This window comes from Notechis scutatus, chromosome 7 (genome assembly GCF_049901735.1).
Source record: "Notechis scutatus isolate UNSWTSFEM ecotype Mainland chromosome 7, rNotScu1.2, whole genome shotgun sequence".
Classification (NCBI taxonomy): domain Eukaryota; kingdom Metazoa; phylum Chordata; class Lepidosauria; order Squamata; family Elapidae; genus Notechis; species Notechis scutatus.
In genome coordinates, this window is record NC_142015.1 from 15041313 (window position 1) to 15063187 (window position 21875).

Genomic DNA, 21875 nt, shown 5'->3' on the forward strand with positions numbered 1-21875 from the left:
CCCAGAATTCCCCAGCCAGCTTTGGTTGGAGACCCGAGTTAGAGAACCCTATTAATAAGAACTTGCAATGTGCTGTCAAGTAGCCTGTGATTAAATAAAATATCCCCAGTATCCCCTTTGCAAATGTATTTCATAATAGCTGAGAACAAAAGATATAGACCACAAGATGGTGCTGCATCACCATTCTTTAAGACAGGGAATTTTGTCAGCTGAAGTTTTGTGTGGCACCTTCAAGTTAGTGTTGGCTTCTAGTGATTGCTTGGACAAAGTCCTCATTAGTTCTTTTGGCAAGATTTTGAAAGTAGGGTTGTTATTGCCTCCTCCCTAGGACTGAGAAAGGGATTGGCCAAAGGTTTGTTGACACATCTAATGCCAAAGCTGAGTTCAGGCACTGGATTCAACCATGCTTTGTTTCATGAGCACCTGAGTTCCCACAACCTAAATTAAAACAGAACAAACTCCATTATAGTTAACTAAATGTGCAAACTCGGCCTCTATCTGTTCTGCTTCAGCACTTTTCTGGCATAACCTTTGTTTTCCCTAGTTTACTTTCAATCTTTTATTATTTTTTCTTAAATGTATTTGCTCCTGTCCCACCATAGGGCTATTCTAGTGGGCTCATAATTACTGAAAACGAGAGAGAGAGGCAGAGAGCAGCAAACAAGGGTGGAGGTGGAATCTGCCCATCAATCCATCAATCATCTCCAGATCTTTCAGTCTGCAATGCAGCAACACACTACTACCTTCAACCTTTCCAGTTTGTCCGGTTTGCAATTCAGACATGGAGTTGTGAGGGTTAATCTACATCAGTGTTTCGCAAAATTGACTTGTTTTCAGATGTGTGGACTTCAATCCCCAGAATTCCCCAGGCAGTATGGGGAATTCTGGGATTTCAGATCCTGACGTCTGAAAAACGCCAAGTTGGAATGGTCCACATCAACTCTCAATTAGAAGAAGAAGAAAAAATACGAAGCGGCCTAAAGCTGGTGGTGCATATTCACACAAATAAGATTAAAGCAGGCGCCCGCCTTCCATCAGCAACCCCCATCCCCCTCCTCCCTGGAATCGTAAGCCACGCCCTTCAGTAGAGTTCCGCCCTTCTTCTCGCCTTCCCGAGAAGTTCACTCCAGCTCTCGCGAGAACAGCGTCGGGGGAGGAACCCCAGCCGGAAATGGGCGCTCCGAGAGCCGTGGAAAGGGGCTTTCCATTTCCTCTCGCAACTGGGCGGAAGTAGAAGGTGCTCTGGAGCCGGCATGGCGGCGTGTTGGTACTTGTGTCTCTTCCTGTGTTCGCTGGCTGCCTGGGGGAGTGCGGCGCCGATAGAGACGGGAAAGAGCGAGGGGAAGACGGAGGGGAAGAAAGGTCAGTGGGGGGGTCTTGTGGGGGGAGAAGGAGAACGAACGCCTTTGCTTCCCCCACCCCGTCCCTGCCCGCAGGCCTTGGGCCCATCGCTTCGCTATGGCGGGTAGGAGGATGGAGGGGTAACGGAAGGGAAATCGCCCCCCTGCTCGCCCCAAAGACTTCTAGGCTTGCTCTTGGGGATTGAAGCCGTCAGGGTGGTCTGTACAGCCCACCTTCTCTTAAGGACTATACAGACCAAGGTTTTCAGCCACTTTGAGATGTGTGCATACAAGTCCCAGCGTTCCCCGGGCGTTGTGCTTTAAGATTGTGTGGACTGCACAACTCTCACAATTCCCCAGCGAGTAAGACAGGTTCTGGATACCTTTTGCGGCCTTTGATGCCGCAGCCTGGATAGTCCCTAAAGCTGGGGAGTTCTGGGAACTGAAGTCCACCTTTAAGTTGAGAAGCCCTGATAGGGACCATTCTGGCACTTCTGGATATCCCTCTCTGTGACCCCTGAATGGCTGCCCCGGAATGCTCCTCAAGCTTACTCGTGGTATATAGTCTTCTGAAGGAGTGATGGATTTAGAGTGACGACCCCCATCGATCTGGCATCCAGTGTCTAAACAGCCTTTGTAAAGGATGAAACCTGTCACTTCTTGATGGACAGTGTAATGCCTGGTAATAGGTATTTCATCTGGCTCAACCTTTCCTGTCTGGTGCTCTTCATTGTGATTAGGGCATCAAACTAAAGACTGGGACTTCTAGTTTGGCTTAATCTTGAAGCCAGCTGGGTGACCTTGGCCAATCATTTCTCTGAGCCCCAAGGAAGAGGTGGCGGCAACACCTCTGAAACATTGCCAAGGAAGAAAGTTGTCCATTTAGTCGTTGGGAATAGACGCTGATTCAAAGGCACATAAGCAAACTTGGGAATCCTCTGTCCAATGTAGGCTGAGCATTCTGGGAATTGTCCCACCGTGTGCCAAAATTGCCAGGGTTCACTCACAACATTAAGTCAAAATACAACACGCTGTATAATAGCTTGGTTTCTTGCCTTATTAAGTCAGGCATGCAAATGTATAATAAAAAACAGATTAGAAATGGCCACAGCTATTCGAAATAATAAGATCTTGCCGTGATGTCAGCCCAACTCACCTCACAGGATTGTTGTGGGGAAAAATGGGAGGAGGAAGGAATATGAAATATGGTCCCTGCCTTGAGTTGTTTAAAAAATATATAAAGGTGGGATATGATTAAATGTGGCATGAATGTATACAACTCACATTGCACTATTAGTGAAAGTTCAGTGTGAAAATGTTTTGGGCAGCTGTGAGAAAGTTGCTCACTTTAGAAACCAAAGCATTGGAGATAGATGCAACAAAGTATATTTTATAGGAAAGCAAAATGTAGTCACTGAATCTGTAGTAACACACCGGTTGAATCCCACCCCTGTGGATATAACTGCAACTGTCATAAATATGAGTCAGTTGCCAACTGTCTGAATTTTGATCATGTAACCATGGGGATGCTGCAGTGGGGTCATAAGTGTGAAAAATGATGTCACTTTTTTAACGGTCACTAAATGAACTGTTGTAAGTTGACTACCTGTAAAAGGAATAATAGAATTACACTAACTCTTCCTCTGGAGCACCATGATACCCATTGAAATAACCTCCCTATTATATTTCACCCTTGCAGCATGACACTGTCAACATATCCAATATACTACAGTATTTATATTGCAATCTCCTATTCTGTTCTTACTTTCTAGAGAGACCGCTGTCTGGTTTACGTAAGCTGGTCCAAAGCCACAGCACAGGATATACAAATACTCTATTTCTAAGCTATAAGTACAGCTATAAGTTGTACTTATAAAAGGGTGAATATGTTCAGAATGATTTTATCGTTTGCATTACTGTATACCACTACACAGTATTATTGTAGCATACAGAATACTTTTAACTTTAACTTTTCCACATTGTAGAGTTCTCCAGTGACAACCCACAGTTAACGGACTTGACTCAAGGTGCTTCAGGCACAGGCATAAGCTCTGTAGACAATAAATCACTTCAAGTTGTACAAAATATCTTACAGAATAGCCAGTCAGAGGTACCCCAGCAAGGTTCTGATCAAGCTAAGGAACAGGATCCACCAATTAATCACAAAGGTTCCCAGCCAGATGCTATTAAATCCAGCAAAGCTCAGGAAGGCATAGATAAATCTCAAGGAGATAAGACAGACACATCTGATACATCTTATCTTCCAAAGTCAAACATTAAGGAATCAGAACATGGAGAAGACCTATTAATTAAGAGCCAGAACGTTCAATCTGGTCTTCCTACTCAAGACTCTTCTTCAAAACTAGGTCTTGTTCAGCCTAAAAAGGGTCAGAAAGATCATCATCCAGAAGGCACTAATGCAATTGATAAGGAATCAAAACAATCACAGGACCCATCAGCAAAAGACAAGAAACCCCAGTCAAGTCAGTCTGCTCAACAGCCTGGTACTGCAGAGCTAGATGCTACTAAAGCCAGCAAAGCTTCAGCAGACGTAGATAAATCTGAAGACGCTCAGACAGACACATCTGGTACATCTTCTCTTCCAAAGTCAAAAACGAAGGAATCAAAGCAGGGAGAGGACCCATCAATTAAAGGCCCAAACCCTCAGCCTGGTGTTTCTGCTCAAGACTCTTCAAAATTAAATCCTGATCAAGCTGGAAACACTCAGGAAAAGAAAGATCACCCAGAAGAATCTAAGACAGACATATCTCATTCAGGTTCAAACATTAAGGGACCAGAACAATCACTAGACTTGCAAACAAAAGACCGGAATCCCCAGTCAGTTTTACCTGCTCAAGAACCTGCTTCTGGAAAGATAGATTCTTCTGAAACCACCAACATTCAGGAAGACAAGACTTCTGTTCCAAAGTCAAAAACAAAGGAATTAAAGCAGGGAGAGGACCCATTAATTAAAGGCCCGAATGCTCAATCTGGTGCTTCTGCTCAAGACTCTTCAAAATTAGATCTTGCTCATGCCGAAAATGAAGAATCTAAGACAGACATTTCTGATCCAGATTTTTCTGAACTAGAGATAAATGATGAGTCAAAACAAGTGGAAGACTCATTAGCAAAAGGCCAGGAGCTTCAATCCGATCTCTCTGTTCAACAGTCTCAAAAGTTAAATCCTGTGGAATCCGAAAAAACTGACGAAGAAGTAGTTGACCCTGGAGATGAACAAGGAAAAGGCTTGGCTGATGAAAAGAAAAAGAGTGCAAAGCATGGGGAAGATTTGGAGGGGACACCCAGGAATGGATCTGAAAATAGCCATTTCTTTGCCTACTTAGTGACCACAGCTATTATTGTTGCTGCACTATACATTGCATATCATAATAAACGGAAAGTGAGTATTATTTATCTCTATCTATGTATATGTCTCCATCTATCCTTTATATCTGCCCATCCATCCATTGTCTATCTGTCTGTCTAATCCAGTGGTTCCCAACCTTTTTTTCGCCCCGCACCCCTAAAGAAATTTCACTCGAACCTCGCACCCCCTGAAATAAATAATAAATAAAAATGCCAACATAGAGCCAATATCCCATTATTTACCTGGACATTTCTCACACCCCCTGGAATATCGTCTCACACCCCCAGGTTGGGAACCCCTGAGCTAGACTGATGATAAAAATGAAAGCTGTTTCCTCAAGGCATCTTTAGCAAGAAGAACTAGGGTAATGTCTTTTAGTTGATCTGATTTTAACGAGGCTATTTTAGCTAGGACCTGATTTGTTTCTTACTGGATTTTCAAAAATAAAACAATCAGAAAACGTATCCCTCAAAATATATTGGGATATTGGTTTTGTGCATGGGAGCCATGCTGAGTAAACCATACTAACGCTATGTAAAACTTCTAAAAAGCTAGGTATTTTAAAATATGTTCCTTGGCTTGGACTGATATATGCTGCAGGCTGTTCATTTTTCTTACCTTGGAAAAGATGTAATTGGTCTATTGGCTGTAGAGAAGCTGTTACAAGCAACATTCCAATTATGAATATTCTATATTCTCTGGCTTACTTGATGGGTTATGACTTTGAATCATGTCTTACTTTCTAAGTGAGACTTGTTTTCCCGCCCTTTGGTGAGACCTAACTGTTGCTATTTTACAGGTTTTAATATACCACCTGTGCCATCTCTTTTTTTAAGGCTTTGCTAAAATAATGTGCTTTTTTCAAGTTTAATAGTTATGACAAGCTGACTTTAATGTAGTGATGTAATGGTAGTGTGATGATTCAGATTCTTGCTGTGGCACACTTATTGATTCTCTTTTCTTCCCTTGCAAAGATTATTGCATTTGCTCTAGAAGGAAAAAAATCAAAGATAACCCGAAGGCCCAAATCCAGTGACTACCAGCGACTGGATCAAAAGGTAAGTTCTTCTGCCATGAACAGCTGAATTTATGGTTTGATTTTTTTTTTTACTTTAAAGCCACAATCACTTCTCACAGTTGCTTACAATAATAATATGTATGGTACATCATTATACTTCCATTTAGACCAGCGAGGTCCAACCTTGGTAAGTTCAAGACCTGTGGACTTCAACTCTCAGAATTCCCCAGCCAGCCAAGCATGACGGGCTGGAGAATTCTGGGAGTTGAAGTCCACAAGTTTTAAGGCTGCCAGGGTTGGACACCCATGAATTAGACATATGTTACAGCATGCATGCACTTTTCTAATCCATGTTGCTGATGACATTGCCTTGGGTTTTGCTTTCATTGTTTGGTACTTTATTCCTGGTTGGAATCTACAAGCCTAGATTTATAGTCAGAAGAAATAAGCATTAGGTATGTGCTTTGGAACTTAGTTTATTGGCTCATACAGAAGAGTTGGGTTTAAAATTTGAAAAAGACACCTAAAGCATTGCCTTGGACTTTTTTGAAAAAAAAAAACAAAACCTCAAATCTCTTCTCTGTAATAAAAGAATTCTTCCTTTCTAGTTGTAGTTAATAGAGACCTTTCAAACTCCTCCAAAATCTGCTTTCAGTGATAGGAACACAAGATTGTCACACTCCTGTGTCATCATTAATGTAGCACAGGTAGTCCTCAACTTACAACCACAATGGAGCCTGGAATTTTGGTCTTAACTCATTGGGGTTATAAGTCGAGGAACCACGTGACTGGACTCGATTTTATGACAGTTGTAAACATGGTTATTAAGCAAACAATGTTGTTAAGCAAATGCAGCATATCCAATGGGTATTTTGGGGCTTTTTCTGTTGGAAAACTGTAAAAACCATAGCACATGACTTTGGGGCACCACAAATGGTCATAAATGCGAACCAGTAGCCAGGTGCATGAAATGTGACCACAGAGGGTTGTGGCAGAGGACAAGTCATAAGCATCTTTTTTTAATGTATTGGAACTTTTGGTTGTTAATTGAGGACTACCTGTATGAAAAACCAATGAAAAACAGAGCAAAATGGTCCTTCTTAACCTATATGCAGTTTGGAAGGACCATTTTCTTCCCATTGGTTTTCCAATACCAAGGAAAACAATTTCAAAACCTGTGGTTTGAACTTGCCACGCGATTTACGTCTCCGTTTGTTTTTCTTCTCCGCAGATCTAAACCCAGACCTTTCTGCACGCTCCTGTGTTGCATGAGGACTCGTTTTGAAAACAGCACATAGAAACATGAACGATGTCCAGCCTTTTGTCAGTACAGCCTCAGAGCCTATTGGCTTTGTTATTGTGCCCACTTGGGGGGGGGGGGGCAACGAAAGTGCTTTTAATTGTGCACATGCACTTTGCCCATTGCCATGCCTCATTTCCTCTTTCAAAGCCCTGGACTGTTAATTCCCCTTTTAGCAACTTGATGTCGGAGTGTTTTTCTCCTGCATTGTGACTAAGAACCAATCACTAGACAATGGCTCTGTGACTTTCCTCTAAATGATGCGGTACTTACTATGTGTGAAATTGATCCTAAAGAATGTTAAATTGGCTGACTTTGTTTCCTCGATTCTGGATGTTAGAATCAGTTAAGATCGTGAGCTTGGAGCAGAGTTTATAAAGATTGATTCTCACCCCTAAAGGGCCTTCTTCCACTGAGGCATGTATTGCCTGATGCACTGGTTGAACATCTCCTGCCTGTAGACAGCAATATTGAGAAGTGAATATCCTGTACTTCCTATCTTAAGTGTCAGTGTTTGAAATATTGGAGTTTTAATGCTTGGCTTAACACGGCCCAAGTTCTGGGTTGATCACTTAGATCAGTTGCTCCTTTTCTGGTGTTAGACTGCAGATAGGTGTTTGAAGAAATGTTGACTTCAGTGTTTGTCAACCCACCCTTCTCTGCCAAGCATTCTCCATGAATTAAGATCTTTCCAATCCTTACCGCCTCATTCCCATGATTGACCTCGGAAGAACAACCAGGTTGGGGCCATTGTAATCCATTGCAAATTGCACAGATTACCCAATGGCAATAGGATCTATTTAGAATCAAAGTCTACCGTTCTGACAGGAGACATCCACTCGCTGTTCAATCCAAGAAAGGAGCTGCCCATTCCACCCATAGCCAGAGTGTTGCCCTCCATGTGAAGGGCACAAAAATAGGAATAGATTGGTGGCACCATTTATAGAGAGGTGGCAGAAGATGGCAGTTCAAGAGTTGGTATGGTGCATATATATCCCCCCTCCCCCATCTGAACTCAGCACTGGTGTTTCTTTAAGGCAGTCCTGTAATGTGAAGCAGGTATTTCACACTGTTGCTAGCTTGAATTTGTCCTGTGGCCTTCATATTCTTTAAGCTGATGTTCTGTGTGGCACGAGAAAGCTAAACCTAAGGCCTGTTTGAGGATTACTTTGATTTTAGTTTTCACTTTCATTTAGCGGGCTTAATAATATCACCCTAGGTGAGAAGCCAAGTTGCCTTTAGCCTTCATCAAATGATAGGACATTCAGCCTGTGTCCCCTGTCCACCTGGAAAAGTCTTTCTGCACTTTTTTCCCCCCTTAACCTCTGCAGGTGGTCACAGATGGTACAGTCAGTCAGGCTTTTGTCTGTTGAGGCAAGCCAAAGCATTTCTGTATAAAATACTTCCTGCTGATAGAAATGTCTCCCACCCACCCCAAATTGGGCAGTTTCTTATCAGCTGTTTGGATCTCAATATTCAGATACTTAGAATTACAGAGAAACAGTCAAACTGACCCTCTTCCGTCATCCAGCAGCTTAGCGTGCAACCTCATTCTGGCTCTGAATCAAGTCAGGAAAATCACCTTAGTGCTGGGTGTCTTTTAAATGACGTAAGTAGGGGAAGTACATTGGTATCTTTGGAAACCCAGCGGCCAGTTTTTGTATGTGGTTAATGTGTAACCTTACACATGAAAGTCAGAAGATCAGTAATGGGACATTTCCCAGCCATAAAATGGCCTTTCTTACCTTGGAACTAGCACATGACTGTCAATCTTAACATAAAATGTAATTTTCTGGAGTGCAATAGAAACTTTGGATCAAAGTTGTGAGTGTCACAGGTGGATGACTTCTATCACTGTGCATGAAACGCTTTGTCATTTTCTTAGTTATGAAGGAATTGTTGGAACCTAAGAAATTTTGTGGCATTTTGATTTTAGGCATGAGGTACAAGTTTAAATAGGTAAAGCTTGCTTCATATTCTTTTGTGTTCAGGTTGTAACTTTAAAAAAAAAAACCAGTTCTCTTTGAGATTGTTTTTCTTCCAAATGTCAAAATCAGCTTTCTTTCCTGTTTGAAACCAGAAGTACGTTTTTTGGAATTGGCCAGCTGTAAAAAGAAACAACACCTTAAACGTTCAGATTTATTTTTTAATCTTTGTAATCTTAGTGAACAAATAATAAATGGCTACACCACCATTCCTTCTGTGGAGGACAGTGTCATCAGTATCTGCTGGGTGTGCTTGTAATAGGCTCCACACTGTCTCTTGTTGCTATTGATCCAACTTGGAGCTTTCTACTCAGAGGGCACTCAAGGTGAGTGTTGCTGTATTCACTGAGCCACCGATGATAAAAACCAGGGTGTAAGAGTACAATGTAGACTCCAGTAGAAGAAAGTAACGTATATATGGCAGTAATCCTATCCTAGCAAGATGCTCAGGGTGGCATTCAACAATTCTTCCTTTCACTCTTTTCTTTTTTAAGAAGAGAAGAAAAAAATAGGAAATTAAGGGAAAGAAAGGGAGCGGGGAAAAGGGGAAAGAGAAAAAGGAAGAAAGGGGGCATTGACTTCCAACTCTTCTTAGCACAAGATAAACATACTGCAACCTCAACTTTTTGCTTTTACACATGAATATATAGCTACAACCAAATCTTTCTAATCAACAAAACCAACGTTTCATTTTTTTTCTTCACAAGCACAAATTCCAGAAGTGATATCCAAATAAAAATATAGTTTCCTCTTTGAATAAAATTTAACTATTCCTGCTTTATCTTCCTTGGTATGGAAATAATGTGTATTTCTGTTTCACCTAGATCACTTAGTAACCTTTGTAAACAAACTCATCATTTTTATTTACAAAATTCATTGTATTCTTTCAAATTCTTCGACCTTACTGGAAAAAAGATCTTTTTTTCCACCCTTTGTTTTTCTTCAAAGTACTAAACTTAAAAAAAAACACTTTTAGAAACCAAAACTTTCTAATACATCTTTTTCTTTGACTTTTTAACATACAAGCTTTAAACTTCAGTTTTACGTTTATATCCCTTCAAACTGTCCTTATACAAGAATGTTTTTTTTTCTTTTATAAACATCCCTTTTAACACAGAGAGTTTTTCTTTAAACCGGTACATTGTTTTCTTTAACTTTCTCTTAATACAGGTACTCAAATACATTTTCAAATTTGGGGTTAAAGCTTTCTTTCAGTTACACATTCCTTCTTGTAGGTAAGGAAGGGTCTCTCTTCCTGTTCAGCATAGGTTTCTTTGAAAGAAAGCCATCTCAAACTCTTACAAGGGGCTGCCTGGCTGTTGAGGGACTTGACTCTTGAACTATTCCAGGACTGTTAACTGTTACGTTTCCTCCAAAGCCTTATCTTCCCATTGAAGTCCATGTTTTCCCTGTGTGACCATCTTCTTTCTGTGTCAGTGGAAAACTGCTCCCATCAGGCTGAAATGGGGGAGAGGGCGATGCATAGCCTCCTCTTCTGTTCATGGAAGTCATGGGAAGCGAAGGCCTGGGGAAGGTACCCCGATTTGATAAACGTAATGCTTCTAGTGAAGAATCTACACTCTCAGTCCTACTTTTGGCACCTGTCCATCAAAAAGGGCTCTTAACTTTTTGGAGTATTCCCTTTTAATAGAAAAGTCATGCAGGCCTCTGGCTTATGGAAGAAGAGAAACAGGTTCCACATGATAAAGATGAACAGAGGTGAACTGAAGTGAAGGGGTTTATTTCCTTTTCTTGCCCGACTGCTAGTAAGCAGAGCAAATAAGATAAAAGTATTATTTTCTAGTGCCATTCATGTCATATGGCTATGCTGGCAATTTACTTTTTTTTTTTTTTTTACACCCCTGATTTTTTAGGATTGTGTCTTAACTTCTTTAGGTGTCTGTTGCATATTGCTTATAACAGCGCCATTGTCTTTTTTAAAGAAAACAAAACATTCCATTCATTCATTTGGTTTCTAAGGCTGCCCAGTCACAGCAGCATGCATAGAAAGTACATGAAGCGGCTGTGCAACCCCGTCTCTCTCCTCTTTCCAAATGTACCTTATGGCCCGAAAAGGAACCTTGAATTCCAAGGCCTATGTAGCAGCCCACCCATGCAGGTCGTCCTTGGCTCAGGACCCCACAGTGAAGCCTAGAATTTTGCTTGTCAATCATTGTCATGAGTCAAGGCACCACAGCTGGACTCAATTTTATGTCCATTTTTACAATGGTCATAAAACGAGTTGCCACAGTCATAAAGTGAATTGTGTTTAAATGAATCCATTCTCCTAAATAGGGTTTTTTGCTGGAACCCACAAAGATGTCACAAATTGCATTCATGACTGGAATGCTGCATCTTGTCAGAAATGTGATCATGGAGGGGCAGCGGTCATAACTTAGAAGACAGGTCATAAGTCGCTTTCTTAAACTTCGTTGTAACCTTTTGAGCAGTTATTAAATGTAAATTGACACTACCTGTATCTTCAGAGAGACCTCTCGACATTTTATGCAGCCCCATTTTTGATTCTCACAATCTGCTGTTTTACTTAATTTATTTCAAGAATTTGCATTCCACTCTTCTGTTAAACAGTGGGCAACATGGACACATTCTGTTTCATTTGCTGCAAACAAGGGTTGTTCAAAGCATTGGATCCAAAGTGGGAAGAGTGCATGGGGGAACACATAGTATCTGTTGACATCCACTTCAATCAACACGTCTTTTCCTAGCATTGTCACAGATACTGGCAAAAAAGACATAGCTTTAAGGAGCTGCTTACACAAGCACACACAACCACTTTACGTTTTTCCCTTCAAAGGCAAAGTGCTGTATAACATCCATGCAGCTATTATGACTCATATTTTTATTTCCAGTAAGAGTATGTATTTCTTAAACCATTTCTTTTTTTAATTTATCCCCATCCTGTTTCTCTCCTAGCTTGGTATGAATGGACACATTCAGACAACAATAAATTATGGGTACTGTAACTCAGTGATCCCCAACCTTTTTTATGGCGCGGCCCGGTACCGACATCAGCTGGCGCCGCCATCTTGTTTGATGAAAAAGTGCTTCCGGTGAGCTCACCGGAAGCACTTTTCATCAAAACAAGATGGCGGCGCCAGCGCTTCGGTGAGCTTTTCCGGGTAGAAAAGCTCACCGGCGCTGGCGCCGCCATCTTGTTTTGATGAAAAAGTGCTTCCGGTGAGCTTTCTACCTGGAAAAGCTCACCGGAAGCACTTTTTCATCAAAACAAGATGGCGGCGCCCAGCGGCCCGGTAGGACTTGTTCCACGGACCGGTACCGGTCCGCGGACCGGTGGTTGGGGACCCCTGCTGTAACTGACTGGTTAAATAAATTATAATTGTCTGGATCAAAATGCAGCAAGTGAAAAATCAAACGGCATCATGAACCGACGACTGAATTGTATTTGTAGGGTTGGAGTGATCTGGGTAATCCGAGCATTCTCTGTCTTGTTTGAAAGGGTAAACCTTCTCCACCATGTTTGTGACAAAACAGGGCATCTCCTTGTTGCCCTTATACCCAGTTCCTTTTGCTTCACAAAAGAAAGCAACCTTCCAGTTAATCCAAGTCATGAGTTTGGTGACTTTCAGTTTTCTTTCCTCTCCTTCTAGCACTTCCAGTAATGCTTTGAGAAACATAGATTCCCACTGATTGCTGAACGAAACATAGCCTGAGCAATTGAGAGAGAAAGAAAAAGAGAGATAAGGAGATGCCAAAAGTCAAACAGGACTTTTCTACTCTAAGCAAACATGTTAGAGAAGGCTAGTAAAATCTGGAGACACATCTCTTGCCAGTATATGCCATATCGCAAGAGCCAGGAAAGGACAAAGTGTACATTACATCGGAAACTAATTGCGGTGAAAATAGGGACTTTCTGTGGCCAGAATTAGAGTCCTGTTGCATTTATATCATGTACGTTTTGCTCATGACTGAAAAAGCCATCAAATCATTGTTAAGCCAAAGTAATAATGGCATGGACATCTCTTTAATGATGGCTGGGTGAAACCATAAAACTGTTCTAACTCATACGTGTTGTTCTATTTGCAATGGAAGGATTGCAATGATTCTCCAGAAACCTGAAAATCGAAGAACAGATTGGCAGCTTGCAAAGATGCAGCTGTTCTCTGTAAAGAACAACTGGTAAGTGTTCTTAGCATATCATCCTAGTTGATTCTTCCTTTGTCCTTTAATCATGACAACAAGATCAGCCCTACACAGGGAATGATGAGAAAAATCTGGAAAGGAACGAGTTGTTTCTGAAATTCCAGATTTTCACTGTCCAGAAAGATTGTTGCTGTTTCTTCGTAGGTATCTTTTCAAGCAATTGCATGCATTTTTGCTGATTTCTGTCCTCCCTGATTGTAGCATTGAATGATAAGACCCCATGGTTACCTTAGATTATAAGTTGTGATGGACTGGCATCCATCTGTAATTTTGTTTGTCTTGGCTGAGTGCCCTTATTAAGACTCACAAACAAACCAGCTGTTCTCTGGCTGGGTGTTTTTTTTTTAAATTCTTCAAACTCCCAAATGGGTAATTCTACCCAATCCTGTGCATTTATTTTGTGGTATCTGATGACCTTTGCTGCAAACCTGACCTAGACTAGGTTTAGGTGGTTAGACTGACATACCTGGGCTGCAAGAAAACATGACAGCAGTATTTTCAGGAATAGATAGGTAATGTGAGAAACAGTCTTCCTCAGGTGCACTATCTGTTTCTAGGTAGATGCCATCATCAAATCTGTTTCCACGGCACGCCTGAAAAACATATGGAAGGCAACAGCTGTTAAATAGCCTTTGTGTACAGCCCTTTGTTTGCTGGATCCACACCCTGGGGAGTCAACTTCAGATTTTCTTGTGATTTATTCTATTCTAGACCATGAGTGAGGTGACTCCTTTGACATTTTCATCTGAATGGGCTAAACTGAAGGAATGAGGTTAACGATTTGCATTAAACTTGCATGCTGTTTTAAAAATGAATGAATGAAATACCATTAACTAAATAGCATTAGCAGTGGATTGGGGAATTAGGGGCTTGCCCAGGCAACAAAAATGGATTTCATCCTTTATTCTCTTGCATAGATTCGCACAGCTCGTATTTGCCTTTGGAAGAAATGTCACTATAATCAGTCTGAACTTCACATCTGCTGTAAAAGTATCCAGGAAATGCAATAAAGCCAGGGGTGGGATTCACAGGTTTGCACCTATTCTCTAGAACCGGTTGTTAACATTCTAAGCAGTTCGGCGAACCAGTTGTTAGAAGAAATTACTGGCCTAATCCTGTAAGGAAGGCAGGAAGGAAACATTCTGGCGTTGGTTACAGAAACTGCCTCTCCATTAACCCTTATTACATTCTTGGCAGGACTAGACTTCCTGTCTCAGGAACTTCTCTGGAGTTTTTTTCCCCTCCTTTGCTGGTACTTTGCTTGTGTGGTGTGACCATTCAAAGTTACAATGGCACTGAAAAAAGTGACTTATGACCATTTTTCACACTTACGTCTGTTGCAGCATCCCCACAGTCACAAGAGGCCAGGCAAGGAGATGCGTGCCTCGATGTGAGTGATATTGAGTTGGTCACACCCAGCCAATAACATGACCACCAAGCCATGTCCACTCAGTCATATGACCACCAAGCCATGCCTACCACCTAAGCCACGCCCACAGAACCAGCTGTTAAAAATTTGAATCCCACCCCTGAATAAAGCTAATGTAGAACATTAGTTTTTGTGATGCTGCAGGAGAATTAGAAATACCTTTGCTTTATTTTTTAACATCAGAGTCATGCACATATGCTAGACATGGCATCAAAAACATTTCCTGAATGAGTCATTTGTTTTTTTAAGAGGGTTTCTACTGCTATTGTACATATTGCGGAGGGCAAACCCTGTTCGCAAACCCAGAACTCGTGTGCATGTAGAAAAGGTTGCCAGCTTTTGGTTGCATAATTTGGAAATTCTGCCTTTGGACTCTAAAAATAACAGCCTAGGGTTATGAAGTCAAAGTTTTCTAGTATCTATTAATTTCATTGAGATTATTTCCCTATTAATCTCAAATACGTGCAAACGAGACATGTGCAAAGAAAGATTATGTTGTAAGATTTAACAGTGGTCTTGAAATTATTGCAAGGCTGTGTTTTGCCAAGATTGGAGACCCCGGTCCTATAGGATAAAAAAGACTGAATTTCCCATACTTCACTGCTGCTGTTTGGACCCAGAACCCCACAGCTCCTACCTGTATGAAGAAGATTTTAGGCTTTCCCGCCAAATGCGGACACCTTTCAGAAGATAAGATCTTATAAATGCGCGTTAGCTTTAATGCTTGTCCTTGGCAATCCATTATGCAGCCGTCTTCTCCATGGCTCGAGAGGATGCTCACAAAACATTTCCCATGTTCTGCCCGGCTTTCTGCAAAGACACAATTTAAGGAAAGGAGTGATAGTAAGGTGATTTTATTTTTTTTGAAGCCTCTCGTGACTCAAACACAGACCTTGACTCTCAAATCAATACAAAAAACCAGCTAATCCATCTTGAAGCACATTCCTAGTGAGCACCAAAAGTACATTGGGGGCCATTATCTAAGGTTCGGGTTTACTCTCAGCCATAGAAACTCCCTGGGGAATTTGAGGCCAATCGTTCTCAGCCTAACCTATGACACAGGACTATTGTGGTAAAACTGGAGGACGGAAGGCTATATAGCAGTGGTGGTTAACCTTTTTGGGCTCCCCTGCTGAAAATTGCATGCATGCGCACGTTTATGTGCCAGCACCCATAAGGCAATGTGCCCCACCCCCCCTGCACATGCGTGTGCAACCCCCCACATCCCTTTACCTGCACTGCTCATGTGCATGCCTCCCGGCTGATTTTCGGCCTGTTTTTCAGCCTCCAAAGGCTACAGAGGCTTCCCTCAAGCCTCAGGGAGGCCGAAAAAGGCCTCAAATGGGCCAAAAATCAATTGGGAGACATGTGCATGCACAGTGCAGGTAAGTTTGGCTGGGGCTCACGTGCCCGCACAAATAGCTCCGTGTGCCACCTGTGGCACACTTGACATAGGTTTGACATCACGGCTATATAGGTTTCCCTGAGTTCCTATAAGTGGGAATTGTTATGTATTGAGCATATAAGGGTGTTAAGCTTTGCTAAAGTGAAACTAACTTTTAGATCAGGGGTCGCCAACCTTTTGGACCTCAGGGACCACCAAACTCATAATTTTAAATCCCAGGGACCCCTAACTGGTTCTGTGGGCATGGCCTAATTTGTGGGTGTGACTTGGTGGTCATGTGACTGGCTGGGCATGGCTTTTATGCAAATATTATAAATATTTATACAAATACTGAATTTTTTTATATTAAAAAAGAGCAACTTTTACCCAAAATCAGGCAAAGCAGGCAGGCAGATTGAGTTGCTCACAGAATCATTCATTGATCTATCCATCTGCCATCGGCTACCTGAGTCTGTCACATAAAATTTGCTTGCCCTGAGTCTGCACTGAATAATAGAACCTAAGGGAGGTTCGGTTGTGCTTAAAAGCAGAGCTGAAAATCTAAAGACTAGCTAGAAAGCAAAAAATCCAATCATTTCATGCTTCCTGGCTAATTTAAATCTCCTAGCACAGCAGAACAGCTTATGGTTGGGGAAAAAAAAAGGAAAATAGCAATTTAGTAGGCAAGTTTGCCGGGTAAGGAGTGAGTGGGCAGGGAGGGTTCCTGTGAGCCATGTGGGCGGTACAGCCTTGTATTCCTGCACAGCCTGGATTAATTGCTTTGGGGATGCTCTGGGGGGTGCAATTTCTCTGTGGCCCACCAAAATTTTCTTGTTGGCGACCACTGTTTTAGATGACCCTAACTGTTAACTCCAACTGTTTTGGAGGAAAACTTAGAACATTTATATTTGGGCAGAGTTTTCAAGTCTTATGATTGGTTAAGGCCCTGTGGGCCCAGAGTATAAAATTACAGGCTTTTGCCTACTGTTCCTCAGTCCCAGTTTGAGTCAATAAATTGCTGTTGTAACTATGCTGGCCTGCTGAAGCCCACTACACAATAGGAATACATGGAGTCCTCATCTTATGACCACAACTGAGCCCAAAATTTATGTTGCTAAGTGAGAAATTTGTTAAGTGGGTTTTGACCTATTTTATGACTTCTCTTGCCATATTTGTTAAGTGAATCCATGCAGTTGTTAAATTAGTAACTTGGTTGTTAAGTGAATCAGGCTTCCCCACTGACTTTCCTTGTCAGAAGGTCGCAAAAGGGAATCACATGATCCTGGGACACTGCAACCGTCATAAATATGAGTCAGTGATGATGACATGCAGGTAGTCCTCAACATGTGACCATAAGGGAGATTGCTCATTATGATCATCATTAACTGGAGGATCATCTAAAGCACGGGTGTCAAACTCGATTGCATCATGTGACATACCGCCACCTTTTTTTGCCTTTGCAGAGCTGGGCTGGGCGTGGCTTGCGCATGACACATCTGGCCCGCCAGTTTTACACCCCCGATAGAGTAGAGTAGAGTAGAGTAGAGTAGAGTAGAGTAGAATAGAAAATAGAGAATAAATGGAATGGAATGAAATCAAAAATAGAGAATGTAAAATATAGAACTTTATTGTCACTTTAAATGTATACTAATCAGCATATATTAAAATGAATTTTGGTTGCATTCAACTCTCAAAAGATAATCATTATGCACATATACAACCACATACACACGCATATATGACACAGAAACATCACAGTCTAATTCAAACGTATAACATAGGTGGCAAAAAAAAAATCCTGCGAGTTTACAAGACGAATGACATAAGGACAAGGCTGTTACAGAATCTAGTAGTTCTGCTGTAGATACTTCAATGCAACCCTTCTGTGGCTATATTCACATGACAATGTAATTGCCTCATACCTGTGACATTCTAAACCTGGTTTTAAACTTGAATAGAATTGTGCCTTTGTAAACTTAAGCCATACTAGATTTATGCTTCAGTGTATTGTGTAATATTAGTAAGTAAATGGGAAGTTTAGTTAGCAGTTCCAGTGTGGAGTCCAATCAAGTCCTGGGTTTTCAAGAATACATCCTGAATCTGTTTCCTGTGCTCTTTGCTGATTTGAATACCACAGAATCCCAGCCACAAAACCACTGCAACCATACTTCTGCGGTGTAACTTGTTTTAAGTTTAGAAGCTAGGCAAGCTCTCCTGATGATATTTCAAGAAGACTGTTGAGTTCTTCATTGAAGGTCATCTCTCCAGTTCAGCATTTCTCAACTCGGCAACTTTTAAAATAGGTGGACTTCAGCTTCCAGAGTTCCCCAGCTGCCTGCTGAGTATGGAATTCTGAGGGTTGAAGTCCACCCATCTTAAAGTTCCTGAGGCTGAGAAATGCTGCTCCAATCTATCAGCCTAATTCCCATAAATCAGCCTTGCATTACCACATCCATCCATATGTACCTCTAAAGCAGCAGGGCATCACAGTTGGCCAACTGAATTCAACAGGAGCACTTGTTGGAGGATGTGCTCCAGAACATATGCAAAGTGCTCAAATAATATTGAGTAAAGAAGGACCAGAAATTCCCAATAAAATGTATGAAGGTGCTCAGAATATAACTGTTCTGGGATGTAGAACAGACCTATCTTTGAAATGAAAGCTAGATTTCTTATGAAATATTGTGTATCTGTGCCTGTGACATCTTGACAGGAAGCATGAGAGAGAGAAAATACTTTCTTTTTGGTGAGTTTTTTTTTAAACCCAGAGACTTTTTAAATAAGAGATCAGATGAGAAATGGAAACAGGGACTGTTTGAATACTCTACACCAGAGGTCTCCAACCTTGGCAACTTTAAGACTTGTGGACTTCAATTCCCAGAATTCTCCAGCCAGCATAGCTGGCTGGAGAATTCTGGGAGTTGAAGTCCACAAGTCTTAAAGTTGCCAAGGTTGGAGACCTCTGCTCTACACCTTTCATTGTCTAACAATTGCTCATAGGTACCCAAGATGACACACTCTCCAGCACAAACATGTTTGAACAGAGGGTAGACTAGTCCAGGGTCTCCCACCTTGGCCACTTTTAGACTTGTGGACTTCAACTCCCAGAATCCCTCAGCCAGCAAAGCTGGGAGTTGAAGTCCACAAGTCTTAAAGTGGCCAAGGTGGGAGACCCCTGGACTAGAAGACCTCCAAGGTCTCTCCCAACCCTATTATTCCATGCTCTGCATCATCATTTTAGTGATGGAAAGGAACCTTCAGGGATCTGTAGTGACATTTCAACTAACTAGTATCCCTAACCCATGGCTGCTCTTCTAACTATCTCTCACTGCTAAGAATACTCTTTTAATGTTTGACTGAATGTTACAGCCTCCAGATGCCCATCCAGATCTCAGGCTTGCTCTCTAGAGTCAGGGGCATCTATAAAGTGGATCAAAACAATCCAGAGAGCGGGCAAACTATAAAATCCAATCCTCCAACTTCCTGAATGCCCCTGCACACCAGACATTTATCTCTTTTTTTTTTTCTTATAATGTTGTTAAGGATTATATTAAACAGGTCAAGTCCAACAGATGCTTTTTCAAGAGGCAACTGGACTTTCTTTGTTTTTCCTTGAAGATGTTTTACTTCTCATCCAAGAAGTTTCTTCAGTTCTGACTGAAACTTCTTCGATGAGAAGCAAAACATCTTCAAGGAAAAACAAAGAAACTTTGGTTGCCTCTTGAAAAAGCACCTTTGGAACAACCATGACCTTAAATGATCCCCATAGACATTTAAACAGATAAAGGTAACACAAAAAAACATTACATCCAGTACATGCATATGAAAAAGTGGGGAAAAATATCTCTCCTCAAAAATAATAAGAAAAAGAAACTTTCCCCTTCATCCCCATTAACAATATTCAACATTAACAACTTATCCCAATACAACCAGGTACTTCTTCCTTCCATACCTCAGCCCATTTCCTATAAACTTGCCTCTCAATCATCATCGTCATTTCATCATCATTCACCAGCAAAGACAAAAATATACATTTTTATATCATATCATAATCAGTGGGATTATGTACAACTTAACTATATAACCCCATTGTCCATTTAGTCTAAGTCCTCCCGACCCTTCTCTTCCCAGCAGCTCAGACCTTTCTGATGAACAGTAGAACAAAATTTTGGAGATTCCTCCAAGCTTTCCAACACTTCCACGGAAGACTTTCAGGCATCCCTTTTTGAGCATCTCAGTTGCCTCCAACCCAAACATACCTTCCTTATACACTTCTTCTATTTCTTTGGCTGTCAAATCCAGAAACAACCTCACGTCATAATTGCAATTGGATAGTGCTTTAAAAAGCTTGTCTGCTTCCCTTTTGGCCCCCACTCTTGGTCGAAGTCTTTCTTTGGCCCAAAGGAACTGATAATTGACAATGATCAGAGCTCTATTCCTTTTGGGGCAAGTCATGCTGAGGAATATCCTGATGGTAGACTGTTTAACGATTGGATGTGTGCACAGATATAGGTTTACGTGTGCCCTTCTGAACTCTTATGATTCAGCATTCAGGGTGTGGCGCTGTGAGCAGAAATTAATATCCTGCTTGATTAGATAACATTACAAACATTGGTCTTTCTTAGACATGCAGTTCATATATGAAATGCGTCACAAAAGCAGTTTTAATATGTGTTTCGCTTATTCAGTAATATTGTAATATATTGAAACCAGTGTTTCAATTTAGAAAGTCCACTGCAGTTAAGGAAATAAATATCTAAAAAATAAGTTTTAAGCCATTGTTTTAAAGATGCATCTTAATCACTGTATTTATTTTAAACACCATTGTTTTAAATAATGTTTAAAATAAATAGTGATTAAGATGCATCTTTGTCTCTTCTCTGAGGGGTCCTTGGTGCTCCCTGAAGTTTGTTTTCTTGCAGACGTTTCATTATCCAACTAGGTAACAGCATCAGTGCGCTCTATCTTATCAGAGTGATTTCCTGTTAGTGTCTACTACTCTCTGGTCTTCCTTTTCTCCTTCCTTCATCAGAAATTGGGAAAAATCCACCAGGGAGATTTTCTTATGAACTCTTGCTTTTATGGAAGCAGGCTTGCTTTGTTTATTTCTATTCTATTTATTTATTCCATAAAGTGAAATATAGAAGACTGCAGCCCAACAGTTTTGTTCCCAAGAGGAGAAAATCATTTAAATTGTTTCTAAGTTGAGGTTTCTGTTTAAAACTGAATTGCTATCCCTCAGGAATAATTTAACTAAAGTCTGTGAATTAGCCTGTTAGAATTAGCAAATTAATTATTTGAGAGCCCCCTCCCCCAAATATGGATTTAAAACCAAGCCTTGCCTTATTTCTGACAGAGGTTGATGGATTAGCCTCAGATGTGACATAAAGCTACCAGGGGGAGAGCTAATCAGAGAAACATCAGAATGAAGCAAAACATATAAAATGTTTTGTATAGAGCATACAAAACATTTGCTAGACCAATACTTGAATACAGCTCATCAGTCTGGAACCCACATTATGTATCTGATATTAACACAGTTTTTTTTTCCAGAAATTTTATTATTTTTTAAAAAGCAAACGTATATAAACAAGGCACAAAACATGAAAACATAAAACATCTTTTTTGAAAGCAGCTTGATCTCTTCGTACAGACATAAATTCAAGTTCGTGCTCACTTTTATGTACCATTCCCTATCTTATTACCATTCTACATTTTCTATATAGCTTCTCCCCTCTTTTCACTCTCTTAATTCTATTTTATTTATTTCATCTCAATTTAAATCATTATATTTATATCCTTTGTCTGTCCTGTTTCAGCTGTCTATTATCTTTTCTCAGTTAACACAAAATTTCTCCTGTAATCACTGA

The 21875-nt window shown here is 41.0% G+C and overlaps 2 protein-coding genes across 2 annotated transcripts; one reads left to right on the plus strand and one right to left on the minus strand.

Moving 5' to 3' along the window:
* The first annotated feature begins 1211 nt into the window (after positions 1 to 1211).
* Positions 1212 to 9219, plus strand: TGOLN2 (trans-golgi network protein 2). Its single transcript, XM_026671402.2, has 4 exons — positions 1212 to 1362; positions 3326 to 4740; positions 5682 to 5765; positions 6957 to 9219. Exons 1-4 carry the CDS (start codon positions 1254 to 1256, stop codon positions 6960 to 6962), a joined length of 1614 nt encoding a protein of 537 aa, XP_026527187.2. The 5' UTR covers positions 1212 to 1253; the 3' UTR covers positions 6963 to 9219.
* A 2661-nt stretch (positions 9220 to 11880) lies between these two features.
* LOC113430537 (caspase-3-like) lies at positions 11881 to 20535 on the minus strand. The gene is made up of 5 exons (XM_087969739.1): positions 20265 to 20535; positions 15259 to 15431; positions 13659 to 13785; positions 12347 to 12698; positions 11881 to 11988 (listed from the first exon to the last, which is right to left on the minus strand). Exons 1-4 carry the CDS (start codon positions 20458 to 20460, stop codon positions 12400 to 12402), a joined length of 795 nt encoding a protein of 264 aa, XP_087825865.1. The 5' UTR covers positions 20461 to 20535; the 3' UTR covers positions 11881 to 11988; positions 12347 to 12399.
* Positions 20536 to 21875: the final 1340 nt, after the last annotated feature.